This window comes from Bemisia tabaci, chromosome 10, assembly GCF_918797505.1.
Source record: "Bemisia tabaci chromosome 10, PGI_BMITA_v3".
In the NCBI taxonomy this organism is placed as follows: Eukaryota; Metazoa; Arthropoda; class Insecta; order Hemiptera; family Aleyrodidae; genus Bemisia; species Bemisia tabaci.
In genome coordinates this window covers 499594-516162 of record NC_092802.1, presented here as the reverse complement: position 1 = coordinate 516162, position 16569 = coordinate 499594, and the positions used below count along the sequence as shown (strand labels likewise).

General features: G+C 39.5%; 1 protein-coding gene across 1 annotated transcript; it reads left to right on the top strand.

Annotated features, from left to right (window-relative positions):
• Nucleotides 1-250: 250 nt before the first annotated feature.
• LOC140225622 (cytosolic carboxypeptidase 1-like) lies at nt 251-4889 on the top strand (the record flags this gene model as incomplete). The annotated part of the gene is given in 3 exon segments (XM_072305154.1): nt 251-427; nt 1772-1893; nt 3426-4889. Coding segments are annotated over 3 exon segments (429 nt in total), but the record flags the coding sequence as incomplete, so codon positions are not given.
• Between the last annotated feature and the right edge of the window lie 11680 nt (nt 4890-16569).

Genomic DNA, 16569 nt, shown 5'->3' with positions numbered 1-16569 from the left:
ACCGTCGATATGTATATTTATTACATTTCCCGAAAATACTTTATTTGTCAAAGGGAATTGGGCGACGTCTGAAGGCTCATAAGTTGCTTTCTTTCATACGTTGTTCTTTCATACGTTGTTGTGCACGGCAAGTATTCCAGTCGTAGCATTTTTACAGGAGGACTTCATGCTATTTTCTCGACATTAGTCAAATCATTCGCTATAGTTCAATTTTCATGTTGTTTGACCGTGTTGTTGCGTGTTGTTGCAGGTGTTGAGTCACTCGATGCAGAAGTACTGTTCAGCATTTAGCCTGCCGTCTTGTCACTTCCGCGTGGAACGGAGCCGGGAGTCCACAGCCCGCATCACCGTCTGGCGGGAATTCGGCATACAGCGCAGTTACACCCTTGAGGCTAGCTACTGCGGTTGCGACCAAGGGGTTTACAAGGTAGGCGCAACCTCCTCCTCCCCCCCTCCATTTATTCCCTCGGATTCCCAAGGTGCTTTTTCGATTTTGGAACCACTCACCACAAACTCATCACCCAAGGTTCAATTGGAAGCATTTCTGCCAAACGGAACTATGTGCATTGAGCTCTGAGACCCATAAGAATTTATGCATAACACGGCTCACGCCATAATGCACATAGTTCCGTTTGGCAGAAGTACAAGTCACCCAGACCTTTTCACCCACAACTCTTAACCCATATCATTAATGTTCCCATACACTGTTGTGAACATTAATTTTTGAAAAAAAAAAGTTTCACCTACATGTTTTTTACACTAACCGCGGAAGTCGTAGGGGGGTTCGAGTTGAAGGCGAACTTGATTTCTAACTCCAGTTTCTAGTTTTTCAGATCCGTCCTATAGAGGGCGGTGTTCAATTCTAACTTTTGAAACTTTTCTCAATGTCAACGTCAAAATATTTTTCGGTCGGAGAATCAAGTAAAAGTTATGGGACGTTCCGCTGCGATGGTCACTAGAAACACGAATATTACAACGAAAGTTATTCGTCCCTGGACATTACGCTAAACTAATATGCGTGATACAACTATTTCAACTCCTAAGCCGCTCAAATTGCATCCATCAAGTTGAAGGCGAACTTGATTTCTGACTCCGGTTACCAGTATTGCAGGCTGGACCTCCAGAGCAGTGCTCGATTGTGACTTTTGTGAAATGCAATTTAATGGAAACACTTTTAGGTAAAAAAAAAAAAAAAAAAAAAAAAAAAAAAAAAAAAAAACGTGCGTCAGTAGGGTCGTTGGTAAACATCTATGGGTTAAAAATCCTGGGTCAAATCGCTATGAGAATAGTCCCTTAGGCGGAAAAAAATGTGGGTGAGCATTGCCGTGCTACGGAAGAACGCCGTATGAACATTCAAGAGTTGCCAAATTGCCCTGGATAAAATAAAAGTTTGAGACCGATTATGCGTATTTCTCCCTGAAATTTTCGGACATTAAAGACGAAATTGAGAACAAAATTGTCTGAAAAATGAAGAAAAAGATTCAAGATTTTCCCAGTAAATTGAGGTTTTATCGAAGGAAATGTGGCAACGTCTGAAGGCTCATTACGGCGTTCTTCCTTAGCACGGCAGAGTAGTCCTGGCACCGCTTTTACAGATGAAAGTTGACTGTAGATCTTCTCTGCAAAATGTAATTCTAATCTCCTAAGCAGATCATCCTTTTACCGTGTGGTTTTTAAAGAGATTGAATCCTAGGTAATAACCTGCTTTTTATCTCGTTTAATTTCTTCAAGATTTTACGACTGATTGTGATGGTTTTTTGTTTGTCTCAAGGGTTACCATTTCGACACACTGCACCTCCTGGAAATTGGAGCTAATTTCGGAGTAGCACTCAGCACCTTGGCAGAAGAAACGGTGAAAAGGCTCGATGGCTTTGACACCCGTATGATCGAGAGGTCAGTCTCATAAATCAATGTACAACAGTTTAATGAATATGATCTATCATTTTTGCGTAAATTTGACGTATTTCAGGTAGAGCACTGCTGTGCTAAGGAAGAACGCCGTATGAGCATTCGAAAGTTGCCAAATTTCGATCGAGAAAATGCTTATTTTTGAGGATGGTTACGAATATTTTTCCTTTAAATTTTTAGACTCTTCAGGCGAAATTGCGAACAAAATTATCTGAAAAATTGGGAGAAAAATATTCATAAATTTACAAGGACATTCGCGCTTTATCAAAGGAAATTTGGCAACGCCTGAAGAATCGTACGGCGTTTTTCCTTAGCACGGCAGAGTACCCACTCGGAGAGAGTACGGACACGTCGGTAATTTGAACCTATTTCTACCAAACGGAACTATGTGCATTATGACGTGAGCCCTGGTACGCATATATTATTATGGGTCTTATTTTTTATTCCCCATTTTAATACATGTATTTTAGCAGATTAGGTCATTTTGTCATATTTCCACCGACAACTATTGTTCAGTTCAGAAATCGAGGATATCCTCGTGATCAGTTTTCCTAGCAGTTCCATTTTGAACGTGAAATTTACAAAATTGTAGATACCTGCAAATTCTCCATTAGGAAACACTCAAAAGAGAGCACGGACTACGGGCGGATTGTTGAAATTGACAGACAAAGCTATAGACAAGAAAGACATAGGGAGTGGGAGTATGGAGCGATCCCATTGGTTGAAACGGGTGGTTCTTATGGACTGAGGGAGAAAACAATGGACTATCTATTGGGTCTCCCGTGGGTTGTCGTTAATTCTGCCGTGCTAATAAAGAACGCCGTATGAACATACAAGAGTTGCCAAATTTCCTTCTATAAAATGCTTATTTTTGAGGAAAATTATGCATATTGTTCCTTGAAATTTTCAGGAACTTTAGGGGAAGTTGCAAACTACTTTATCTGAAAAATGGGAGGGAAATATTCATAAATTTCCCAAAAAATTCGCGTTTTATGATGGGAAATTTGGCAACGCCTGAAGGTTCATACTGCGTTTTTACTTCTTACGGCAGAATAAGTCTATCACCTACCTCATTTGTCCATTGCAATTACCCACTTCCGCCAATAGGATCCCTTCATATGCCTGTTGTCTTCTTTGTCTATCGCTTCGTCTACCAATTTCAGCAATCTACCCCGCAGAATGAACACTTGTGCGCATAATATCTTCAGATTCGCGCATAATATTTTCAGATTCGCGCATAATATTTTCAGATTCGCGCATAATATTTTCAGATTCGCGCATAATATTTTCAGATTCGCGCATAATATTTTCAGATTCGCGCATAATATTTTCAGATTCGCGCATAATATTTTCAGATTCGCGCATAATATTTTCAGATTCGCGCATAATATTTTCAGATCCGCGCATAATATTTTCAGATTTGCTCTTAATATCTGCAGATTTGCGCATAATATCTTGAGATTTGCTTATTCTAACTTGGGTTTGTTTCTGTTGGGGGTGGCGTTGGCGGGGCTTAGGTTGGTGAAGGAGACGAGTCCCGGCTTCTCGAACGAGGACGGCGAAGGGAGCAAAGACGAGGATTCGGACGACGACCTCCTTCTCGACGAGGACGAGGATGATGACGAATCCCATCGCCCCGAGTCCTGAACAGCTCACCGCACACTCCATTGCACACCCTGTACATACATCGCAATTCATACACTTATAATTATACTTTAAGCTTGGTTAAGGCGGTTTAGGGTAGTCTTAATTTTGTGGCCCCTCAGCGGGCTCATTATTCAGGGTTGCCACAGTTAGGGAACCGGGAAATGTCTGGAAATTTTAAAAAGTCAGGAAAAGCGACGAAAATATCAGGGAAAATTTGTTAAATCACCCTCAATTGCTTTCTAGAATGGGTTTAAGGTTTCGAACAACAAATTTTGCCTGAAAACTATTTTCAATTATGCCCTCTTAACCATCCGTCACCTCTTCAATTGTCAGGGAATTCCACCAAAATGTATCAGAGAAATGTCAGGGAATTTCATTTCCTAAATTCTGTGGCAACCCTGTTATTGGAATAAAATACGGGGGCGTATGCAGTAGCGGATCCAATGCAGTGGCAACGTCGTCTTTTCTCCATTTAAATCAATGGAAATGTATCGATTCTTAACCGGTCCAGGTTTTCTGACAAGAAACGATTATTTATCATAGGTTTAAATGGAGGAAATCCGGTGTTGTCAAATTGTTGGATGCGCCTCTGGGTGTATGTTCTGAAAAATAAGAATTTGCTGAAAAATTTTGTTCAAAAATTACGAATTATTAAAATTACGGAAAATTATGAATTTCATTGGTCGTCGAGAAGATTTCCTTTTGAATCAATACTTAAATTGCTAAAATCGAACAATTGCTAATTGACCTATGCTGTTTGATTCAAGAGAAATAAAGCCACTTCAAAAATATTACTGCTTCAATCAAGTGACTTTTTTCGAGTGCTGTAGAACTTGTCAGAAAGTTGTAGTTTCTCAGCCCCGCTTCAAAGTTTCACTCAAGGTATTGATAGTCCTGATACTTCTACTGTTACAGTGTCATACTTTTTAGATTTTACCATTTGCATTCATGCGATTATTAATGATGCCCAGACAAGGTAAAACGCTTTAAACTAAAAAGTCGAAAGAAATTTTCAAAAATACGTTCAATAGACGTGAGTCTAGAAAACTGAGAATCAAACATTTGTGGTGTAAACATTTTATGGCTTGGATAGATTTTATTTCTGACTAATTTAGAGTAAATGAAACACTTAACTTTCCATTAATATGACTCAAATGCGAATAGTAATTTTCCCAGGCAGTTTTTTTCAAACTGAAGCTTGTCAATAGTGCGGGTATATGGATTGAGCGAGTCTTTTGATTGTAAAGTTTTTTTGTTTTTTTTTCTTAAAGTTTTCTTCTATAATATTATAATACCTACTTATTTTACAAATTATAATTTAACACCAACCTAGACATACGTTGTCCTAATTTCTCAACTTTGCTGATCTAGGGTGTCTTTCTTTTAAAAACGGAAACGTTGGCATGGTACTGTTTGACAGGTGGCGATAAATATCACTTAGTAAAGGAAAAATCTATTTTCCAAAATTTAAGTGAATTCCATCCCTTTTTTGTAGTGTTTTAAAAACAATTTAATGATGAAATTGTAATTTTTAATCGTAGACCTTGATTTCGAACGCAATACTTGCTGTAACAAGAAGACCGTGCGTTTATGTGAAAAATGCCAAATGACTAAATTTGTAGAGGAGAACTTTTTGCTCTAGATTAACACCATCTTTAAAACTGAAAATAAAATTAGATTAAAAAAAATCATCGGAGTAATTTCATTCCTCACAGCATGTTTATAACCGTGCAAAAATACCGTTCTGATTACTCGTCTCCTACGGAAACTGGCTATAAGAAGGGAGGAAATGATTTTAGAGAAATTTTGGGAGCGGGATTTTACTAGAATCTCCTCTGTCATAAAAGAAGCTCTGCCTTTTCATCTAAAAATTCCTCCAGGAACCATTTGGCTCAAAAGGAAGATAGTCTAGACAATTTAGGGCGATAAGAGGAAAAAATTCCCAAACAAGCAATTTAGGGCTAAAGTTGCTCGCTAGGGTCCGAGAGACACAGGCTGAAAGTCCCCATTGATATCCATTGTGCTTAGCCCCCAGCCCTCCCAAAGCCTCCCAAAAAGGCTAAAAAAATCGATGTTTCGGCTACATCTTTAGAGCGGTTGGAGATGGATATTGGAGCACTTGAAACCAGATATTCGGCACCCTCATGCCTTACCGCATGCTTGTGTGCAGCCGCAAAATATTGAGTTGAGCACTTTCTCCTTTGCTGGCGCTAGGGACATGTGGACAGGAGCGAGTCCGAAAGTCCGAAGAGGTGGAAAGCTTGGAAGAAGAGGAAAAAAATTTTAGACGACGTTGAAGCGACTTTTGATGATGATCTCGAGTTAGAAGCCTCGGAACCACGCGTTATTCTGCCTTGCTAACGAAAAACGCTGCATCAACATTTGAGGGTTGCCAAATTTCCTCATATAAAATGTGAATTTTTAAAGAGTGATATTTTCTCTTGGCATTTTCAGATAATATACTTGCGATCATCGAAGAAATTCTCTAAAAAATTGAGGAAAAACATTCACAACTTTCCCTGACAATTCTGATTTTATTGAAAGAAATTTGGCAACGTCTAAAGGCTCATATGGCGATCTTCCTCAGCGAGGCAGAATGGAGATGTTGCATGTGTGAGGAATTTACGATTTGACTGTTGATTCTTATGTAAAAGTTCGCGAAAAACACGATGGTGCCACTGGTTTTCTCTGAAATCAACACCCAAGCTCAAAAAAGCTCTCAAGTTGAAGCCAAAATGGAGGGGATATCTCACGCTATCCTGAGAGACATCTACATCCAGACAACTTTCCATGCAAAGATAAGGGAACAAATACATTGACAGGGCTGCCAACTTATTTGGGGATTCTAAAACTGAAATCACGGCAACTCTGTCAATGTATTTGCTCGAAGAGTTTGTCCTGACGTAGAGGTGGACTCTCCGGACAGCGTGGGATATCCCCTCTATTTTGGCCTCAACTTGAGAGCTTTTTTTGAGCTCGAGAGTGGATTTCAGAGAAAACAAGTGGCACCATCGTGTTTTTCGCGAAATTTTACATGGGAATCAACAGTCAAATCGCAAATTCCTCTCACATGCAACATCTCCATTGCTTCTGAGTCTCGCACCAGATAAAAATAGTCGATTATCTCGAACGTTTTTCCCAATCCAGAAAAATTTGCAGGATGTTCGAATGCCGATTTAGCAAGCGCAACTAAACTCTGCTACCTCTCTACTTACTAATGTCTATGAATTTATGAAATTTTGTCCTTCTATTTTTCTATTTATATATATCATGGGCCACCATTTTATGGTCATGTGCTTTTTATTCAAATTTAATATGACCCATGGAGTTCTAAAAAATTTTTGGTCTAAAAAGCTCCCCGAGTCGGCTAGCTGATTAGAGCGAGGGCGAGTAAGGCGCACCGATGGATCATCAAGAACACCCGGTTCTCGGCTTGGGTGAAGCCCTGAATCGATTATACGCTTCGGACCCCTGGTGAAAATTGGCGATAACAGCTGCGTTTCAAAATACCATAGGAATTCTTACAGCCGGCTAAGGAAGGCTACAGAAAATCATATAGCTGGCTGTAGAATGCGGAGAAAATCATACAGCCGGGCTATATACGAAGCGATAAAAAATTATGCAGTCGGGCTACAGTTCCTTTAGACGGGCTTTACACTTTATCGCCTGGCTGCTGCTTTTTCGTCATCGATTATTAAAGGCTATAAGAAATTGTGTAGAAATTCGTGTGCTTTGGAAATCATTAAGTTTGATACGGAACCACCTTAATATTTACAAAACACACGTTATATTTTCCTTTAATACATATTTTTTTTTCATCAATTAAAACGAGAAAATCCATACAGGATGTGCAAACATTTCAAAATCATGAGTTGAATAACGCTGACTCCGCCAGATTAAATATTAGAGCCTAACACAAAGCAGAGCGGCGACGCACTGGCGCCTACAAACCTAATAGGGATACTTCACGCATTGCGCAACGCGTGAAGTATCCCTGTTAGGTTTGTAGGCGCCAATGCGCGTTTCGCGCTGGCTGCCCGCCTGCCGCACCGCAGCGTGCCACGGCGCTTGTAGCAACTATTTCACACCAGAGGTATTGCACAGTATCATACGAAACTGAAGGCGCTCTAATATATTATGAATGGCAGGCATCCATCAAAAGTACGGAGTTTTCCTCGCAAAATAAATCAAGATACTTCGGCCTAAAAAGAGAGCAGTGGTCCAAAAACTCACTAAGTCCTAGCATCCGTAATTAGTGACGTTTAGCATACATTTTATCGCCTGGCTGTCAGTTGCTTAGTCGCCATCGGCTATAAAAGGCTATAAGAAAGTGTGTAGCCGACTATAGAAGCTATTGGAAATCTTACAGCCGGCGTGGGTCGATGGTATTTTGGAACACAGATTCTACTGCCAATTTTTACCAGGGACTGCTTAGGATTTAACACTAGTCTCGGGATTTTTTTTCCTTGCCCTTTGAGAAAAAATCGCCAGGGGTGTTATATGGACTCACACAGGTTCAGAAGATCAGTTCTCCGATCTGGCAGAAATGAAGCTAGTTTCCTGTAAAATGAGTCGAGGAGTCCGTATTTCTGGTCCAAACTGCTTCACAAGTCGACCCGTCCTGACAATCGCGAATAATCGTGGATATTCGAGCATGCTCGAATATAATATGATATAATTATATTAATTAATTAATATTATCCCATTGATCTTGGTCTGAATCTGAATCTTAATCATAGTCTTAGCTTCAGTCTTAGTCTTTGTCCTAGTCCTATCGGTCTGAATCTGAATCTTAATCTTGATATTAGGCGTAGTCTGAGTCTCAGTCTTAGTCTGAATATCAATCTCAATTTTAAACTCAATCTCAATCTTAAGGTGATTCTATGGACGCTATATTTCGTGTCAGAACGACATGCGATGTATCACATCGATTCCTTTCATTTTTTCAGCTACTCGTCATTTTTCTCGAATTTTGAGATCGCAAACACTGTTGTCAGAAGACTGAAGAATTCATTTACCAATTTTGACAATCAAATTCAACGTAGTAAAGTCGTGGTGTTTTTAGAGGAAACATATCGCATTCGAGTGCAGTTTCCATGTCAGTATCAAATGTCTATATTTTTCCTCTAAAAAAACCACGCCTTTACTCCGTTGAATTTGATTGCAAAAATTGGTAAGTGAATTCTTCAGTCTCCTGACAACAGAATTGCGATCTCAAAATTCGAGGTAAATGACGAGTAGCTGAAAAAATGGAAGCAATCGATGCGATATATCGCATGTCGTTCTGACACGCAATATGGCGTCCGCCAAATCACCTTAAATACGAAAGCTGAGTGAGTGTACTTGAATCGACTCTCAATAAATGCTCCAATTCTCCGGGTTTTTTTTACGGCTTGAACCTTGGTCGAGTTCCCCTTCAAATACTGTGCCGGCAATATAAGCTACTTGAGAGCACGAATAGTTGCGCGCATCGGTGTTACCACTTTCGTTTAGCTCGGCAGGATGGTTAGACATACACTAAATACACTTCTTGCTTAATGTATAGGGACCTAATTTGAGAATAAAGAAATCATATTTGAAAAGCTGCACTAACAAGAAACGAGTAAAAAAATATTTATCCCAAACTGTGTGTAACAAGGTAGTAAGAAAGTGCTGGCTACGCACTAGTTTGCGTTTTTATTTTAATTGGAATTTTTCGACCATGCTTACGCTGATAATTAGGGTGGACCCATATTTTTTTACCACTTTGCTCCTTCTTATCGATTTCAGCCTCAGATAAGGCAACCATTTTTTGGAAAAAGCCCAATAAATCAAAAATGAAGTTCTACAACATGCAGTGGCTGCTAATTTATCCTTGACCTAATTCTAAATTACCCTAACACTCAAAAGTGATCCTTTACAAGTCGACACTGAAGCCGGTTTGGATATGCGGCTGCGAGTTGGGGAGATTGCGATATGCAGCCCTTACAAACTGGATAAGGTTGAGTTTTTTAGATGAAAATTTTAAGAAGTATAGATGAAGCAGGTTGGTACGACAGGATTGGTGATACTCGCGCTGACCTCAATAATATTCCAAGTAGCACAGTGCAACGAAAATATTGAAATAAAATTGCAATTTCTTACAATTAAATTAAATGAATTTAGCTGTATTCCTCCCTCTCGAATAAAAATCTAATGTTAAAGCATTCTGCAAGAAATATATGATGTTAAAAAAAAAAAAAAAAAAAAAAAAAAAATACAGACCCATGAGGCGTATTGATAATGTACAAATAATCAATCAACGTTAGTTGACGTGCACTTTGATGGACTGAAATGCAAATATTTCTGTTTTCCTGTTTATGATGAAATCCAAGAACAATTCTTCAGGTCATCCTTCCAACCGCAATTTTAAAGACAATTTGGTGCGTCGTTTTTACTTCAGAATTTTTCAAAGTGAAAAGGTGCGTTCAGATACACCCGTAGATAATTATCGATGCTTGCTTTAAGGATAATTTAGCAGCTACTCTTTTAGCATTCACATTAGAATTCTACTCATCTTTTGTGGGTTTAATTTTCTTTTCAACCGCTAAACATATACTCGGCAATTGAGCTTCTTAATATTCGTTCATTTCGAAGAGCATAGGAAGATGTTTTTAGTCAAGTGCGAGTTTCATTATTTTAGCCTGATGTTTATTACACTAGTCGCAGCCCGTACTTACAGTACCTCTGGCGTTTAGCCGCTTACGGACCTAACAGACCTAACGGACTCTACGGACCATACGTATCACAGGTGGGACTCCTTATCTTCTCTAGCGCTGAGCGTATGCAAAAACATTGTAAAGAAAACCGAGCTGAGATTATTTTACAAGATAGAAATTTATTCAAAAAACTCATTTCCGAAATTTGATTCAAGATTTACATGAAAACTCGATTCAGACCATTTCAATATCTCAACCCGCAAAATAACCCGGTGCCAGTAGTCACCGATCATATCAAAAACATGATATTTATACTTGATGACCTGGATCAGCTGTTCGACCTGATTTTCTATACAATCTCATCAAATGAACCGCTCGATTTGACTCAGGAGAGAGCAAGAGACCTCGGACAAAATGAAATAGATATTGGTTGTAAAGTTAATAGAATAGTACCTCGTTTCTGCATAAAAACTAGATCAAAAGATATATTTGGCCAGGGGATGGAGGCAACTGTACCAATAATGTAGAGATTTCATCTGCCGAACTGGAAGAACCCTCACTTTTGAGCGATTCTCTATTCAATGCGACCCGTGGTTTGCACTCTCACACAAAATTTGGAAATTTCAAAAATCATCTGATTTTCATATTAAAGCAGTACGACTGCGACTCTAGGTATGAAATGCAGAGAGCTCCTCGTAATCAGACGTCTGGTATAAATTCTGAGGGAGGTTTTGCTGGATGGCTTGCTGTTCTGTTTCAAATTCTTTTGGCGTTTTTTCAAAGGACGAAGAACGATTATTTGTCATTCAGACGGCTGCAAGAAGTATGATGCATTTGCGGAAAATATAATTCGTACCCAGGCGGCACTGATGATATGTTTTCGAATTCTCGTGGAAAACATGCATAAAAAACCAATGAACATGTTCTCGGACCCTCTTCATGATAAAGAAACCTCAGTAGAAATTTTATTATATCCAACCAGGGGTGCCCTCACTAGTTGTTCAATCGGAAATTTTAGTTGTATTTGAACAGTCTGTGAACTGCACAGTAAATGATTACAATTGGTTGTCTCGAAGAATTTTTGGAAAAACGAATATTAAGGCAGACGAGCTCCTGAAGTTTGGCATCGACATGATATCCTACGGAAGTGGAATCCTTCCAGACATAGATGATTACTCAAAGTACGATTTTTCGGTTTAGCACTGATACCCAACGCTCTATGTATTGTAACTCCACACAGTGCTTACATGCCGCAAGGTCTGGTGATTTTCCAAGGTTTCTCACCGATTGTCTGGGGTTTCATCGCTGTTTACAATCCTCATGTTCTGCTTCATCCAAAGAATTTTCCAGCATTCGCAGAGTGAGGTTTTCCGTTGCCTCTACTCAGATGTAGAGATTGACTATTACAGAGATACCTCGTCGCTGTTAACTGTCTACGCATATTTCATTTGTGGGAATCCACCGTCATTACACTCGGCCATCTCTTTACGGGAAGATCCTTTTCTTGATCTTCAGTTTCTCTGCTTTGATCATCTCTACATTGTTTTTGAGTGGTATGACGACGCTCCTGAGTGGCAGAGTTTTGTATCCAGAAATTGACTCATTGGAAACTTTGGAAATGTCGGATCTTTATATTCAAACTCTTTGGACCTCCAAATCCAAATTGACGACCCTTTTAGGTCAATTAAATCAAAGTGAAGGACTTAAGGCGAATTGGTTGACAGCATGTCGTTTTACAAGGTATCAAGTATGTGATGAGGCCACGGTTTTTGATAATGTAAGTCATCTTTGGATTATGAATAATGTTTTTGCTGATGCGATTGAACTCGGCTACAATAATATACGTTTACATAGCAGAGACGGATGCCTTTATAGAAGTAGTACCCTTCTCATCTGCGGTCAAAGATAATGTTCGCGTGCATCATTACCCACTGAATGAATCGTTCGATTATCATCTGATGGAAGAATGTCTGTTGAGTTATCCTGTGATGGAAATCTTTTTCGAAGGGCTCTTTCTACTATGAAAAATGGAATGAGGTTACGGCTCAATCCTTGAAACTGGGCATGTCGGACGAATTTTAAAGGTTTACCCTGATGAAGAATGGTTTGCAGAGCGCACGGTAATGTACGGGAAAGAACCGCGCACGTTCGATCTAAATGATTTACAATCTGCATTCATCAGTCTCGTGGTTGGATTGCTCTTAAGTTTTCTAGTTTTTCTAGGAGAAATTCTGACCGATTACTTTCAGCACTCGGCCACTATGAAATATGGCCGGAGACTATGGCACAATTTTCAAAGAAAATTCTGCACCAGCGTTTGAGATGATCGAATTTTGGCATAGATATAAAATGTATCCAGGCATTGAGGATGATGACGCATTTGTTACTACATATCTGATGATAGGATCCCTGAAACGAGAAAAATATTCCCTAAAGATATGTAAAATTTAAAACTGTGAAGTATTTATTCCTAGTGACTTTCAACTTCGTTTTTTTACTCTCAGCACCGAGGACAAGACAAATTTCCTGCAAAACCTTCACTATGCAATGACATATACACCAAGGACCCAGTGTTCGCACGGTTGTTTTTGATTGTTTATATCTCATATTTTAGTATGTAAGTTATATGCTCGTCTGAAAAAGACCATTTCTTTTCTAGCCGATTGCCGGAAGTTAACGATACATCTAAGGTTATCGCTTCAATGCATGACATTCCGCACTAGATAGGCCCAGTGGGCCATCTGTAGCACCGCTGTTTTCTGCATGTTCACTTTTTTCAGTTTCTAGTTCCTTCATGTGTTGTGTTAAGGCCCAAGCCGTGTCAATTGCTTTCGAGCCCCAATTTCCCAAAAATTTGTGTGCTGGCCCCCGGACCCCCTTTTAGCCCTACTTCTACGCCCTTTCTGTACCGCCCACAAACAATTTCTAGATCCGCCCGATGACTAGTTCTGCACCAGACAGAAAAACTGTCACATTTTTTACCTTCAAAATCGTATGTAGAAAGTGATTCTCACGACAGCAGTTCAAGCATAGGAAACAGTTCAATAAATCAACTCCTGAACGATATCATCAATCTTTTCAACTCGTAATAAAAAGGAAGCAAGATTATATTAATGACGTCATTTGTATTTTTGACCCTTGTTATTAATGAGCTTTTATACGTTTCTTGTATGTCAAGCTCCAGACCGTTCGTTTTATGATTAGTTCGTGACACGTTGAGAAGAAAACCTGGTGTGCAGTGCTTAAATTCATTCTTTGTCTAGATGCACGCCTTCCAATTTTGCAGATGCAACACATACATCCAACAAGCACGAATAGTTGTATCTCTGCGCCGTCATCAACGCGGGTCTTTTCCCTTGCTCTTCTTGTAGTATTGTTTGTCGTTTGTTTGTCATATTTCTAGTAATGGCTTCCAGGGATATTGTGAAGTCCATTAACGACCGTGTATACAAAAAAACTCGTCGGAACCAACACAAAAGTTTAAATATTTGTGATGTTCATTGGTGAGCGTTCTCATAGTAATGTTGTGCTGGAGCAAGACTGAACATCCTCTGTTATCTCATAATCATGTGTAGTAATTAGCGCTCAATTGAAGACGCTCCATTTTTTGTAGTCTCTGTAGCAAGATGAAATGTGTCAATTAAAAATGTATCACTTTCTGTTACAAATTGGTATTTTTGTAAACAATTCTTTATGGATGACAATAAATCCTCTCGACATACCAGAATGTTTTTAAATGATGGCGAAGACTTCCTAAATACACATATTAGAAAGGAAAAGTTGGATGAGTTCCTACTGCTTACCAAGATGCTGTGTTATGCACTAGCATAATTGGAAACCTTACAGAAAGCTTATTGAAGTTGTTCTGAACTATTTGCTGCTGCAAAAATAAGTTTGGAGTACAACTCCGATTTCTTTGCTGTGGAGTTCCAATTGGACGTATATTGTGCTGAAAAGAACTATGTTCCACGCAAATCCACTGCACATAGTTCTTTTGGCATAAATGCGATCAAATATAATTGGCGATGAGCAACAATCTTGTTATTTTATATCAGAAGCATTCCAAACCTTTTTTTCTAGCGATGATCACAAACATCAATGTAGCAGTTTTTACTTTAATGTTTACGGAGTTAATGGTACAGTTTATAATCGACATGTTGTGTAGCGCGTAATTTTTAATTAATATCAGATTTACAATTTTATCTTTTACATTTTCTATTATTCCTCCTCCATTTTCCCGACCTATATGCAGAAAAATCACGGCATCATTTTATAAAAAAAGAAACCCCTTTAAAGGTTTGAATTGGGAGAAATCCATCGTAAAATTATAACTTTTAATACTTTTAAGTGGCACAAACTGATTGCGGTGGACGCTCGGGTCATAAGACAGTATTGTTGGAGTTTTTTTTGCCAATGTGCGTTAAAAATTCAGCTACAAAGCCTGAAAATCTCAATACGGAGGGAAAAAACTCATTAGAGCACAGTTTTCCCTTAAAGAGATATGCTGTTTTGCATTACATCAGTTAAGTCCATTCATGGAAGGCAACTGTCAGGCGCGTTTCGTGAGACGCGTGAGATTTCAGCTTTATGCTGAATTTTAAACAGCACGTTGGCAAAAAACTCCAACAATACTGACTTTTAAGTGGATTGATAAATATCGAGAATATTTTGTGAAAACTGGTAATAACCTGGACTGGACGGTCACAATTTTAAAAGAGGGTTTTCCCTCACTGCGATGATAGCATCCCGTTCGCTGTGGACCATTCCTGTCATCCAATTCATAATGTACGAATCAAAGGAAGCCCCCTGAGAAGGGATCTGCCATTCTCCACAGGGACAGTATCGATTTAGTGGGCGGGGCCCGTGCATTCGGTGGGCTGGACCCCGGCAAGCCTGAGAAGGGGAGAGAGGGGTAGGTGTTGCTCGGATACTCCTCCGAGTGTGCATTATCTTTCGAAACACTGTCATGCTTAACGACCTGCAGGTAATTGGGTGGCGTACTGCCTGGTCTCGAACCTTTAAAGTGAGAAATTCTTCTCGAGTTTGCCCGCTTGGAAAATGAAATATTCAGCGTGACGGTGCTAATATCGCTGCACTTATACTGTCGATATTTTATGTCCACACTATTTGTGTGAACTAGAATGGTGCATAATTTTAAAAACACTCTTATTTTAGAGCGGAAGAAACTTCTTGGTATATTGTATCAGCTGCGTCCTGTACTGCAAGTCAACAGGGCCCGGGTTTCGAATCTCAGGTAGTGGCACCAAAGTTTTCCAAAGTCTATCAAACATTTCTTTCGTTGAAGAGATAATAGAGATGACTAAAAGAGCGGAAATCAGTATCTCCATCGCGGTTTTCAAAATTTCCGCTCCTGTCTTCACTTTTTGGAAGTGAAAGGAGACAACCTTATACCGTTGAATCTTTTAGAAAAAGACGCTGCATTCTTCAAAAAATAGTTTATGTAGATAACTGTTATTTCTTGAGAAACTCCTTCTATTGACAAGAACGTTGTTCCCCGCTTGCTTTGTTTTGGGAACAAAGACAGGGAGTTCTCAAGAAAAATTACGTTAACTATTTTTCCAATGATTAACAGATGGACGTATTTTGCCCAGTAATGGGAAGTGATGTGCAAGTGCGTAAGAGATGGGGTGTGCTCGGTTAGTGGTCGGGGCCATAAGAATGAATGAGGATTGGCCTCGGCTCTTTTAACTCATGAGCCCTGTTTACCCACGTCTCTGTGCATCATGTCCATAGCTCACTAGTCCTAGTAGCTACAGCTCCCTTTTGATTTAAGTGAAAATCCCGCTTTTCATATTTTGTGTAAAAAAAGAACTATAACCAATGGAATCCACATTGTTTCTTATCCATGGTTCCATCACCACACACGGAGCACACCCCATCTTGTCTCCACTCGCGCATGGTTCCTTCTAGCATAATCAGTCGAAATAGAGGATACAGCGAGAATCTGCAACGGCCGCGAACGCGAGATGTGCGCCGTTTCCGTCGTGGTTAGCTCTCCTGCCGTGCTTAAGAAGAAAAAAGCCCGTATGAACCTTCAGACGTGTGCCAAATTCTCTATCATGAAACTCGAAGATTTCCTGGTGCAGATTTATGAAATATTATTCCTCCCATTTTTTCTATAACTTTAGTTCGCACATTTCCCCTAATGTTCCTGAAAATTTCAAGACGAAAATGTTCACACTAATTTTTCTCAAAAATACATTTTATCTCGAAGGTATTTGGCAACTCTCGTATAATGCTCATACGGCGTTGTCTTCCTTAGCCGGGCTTACGCATTGACGCAGACTTTTAAAAGCCAGCTTCTCACACATCCACC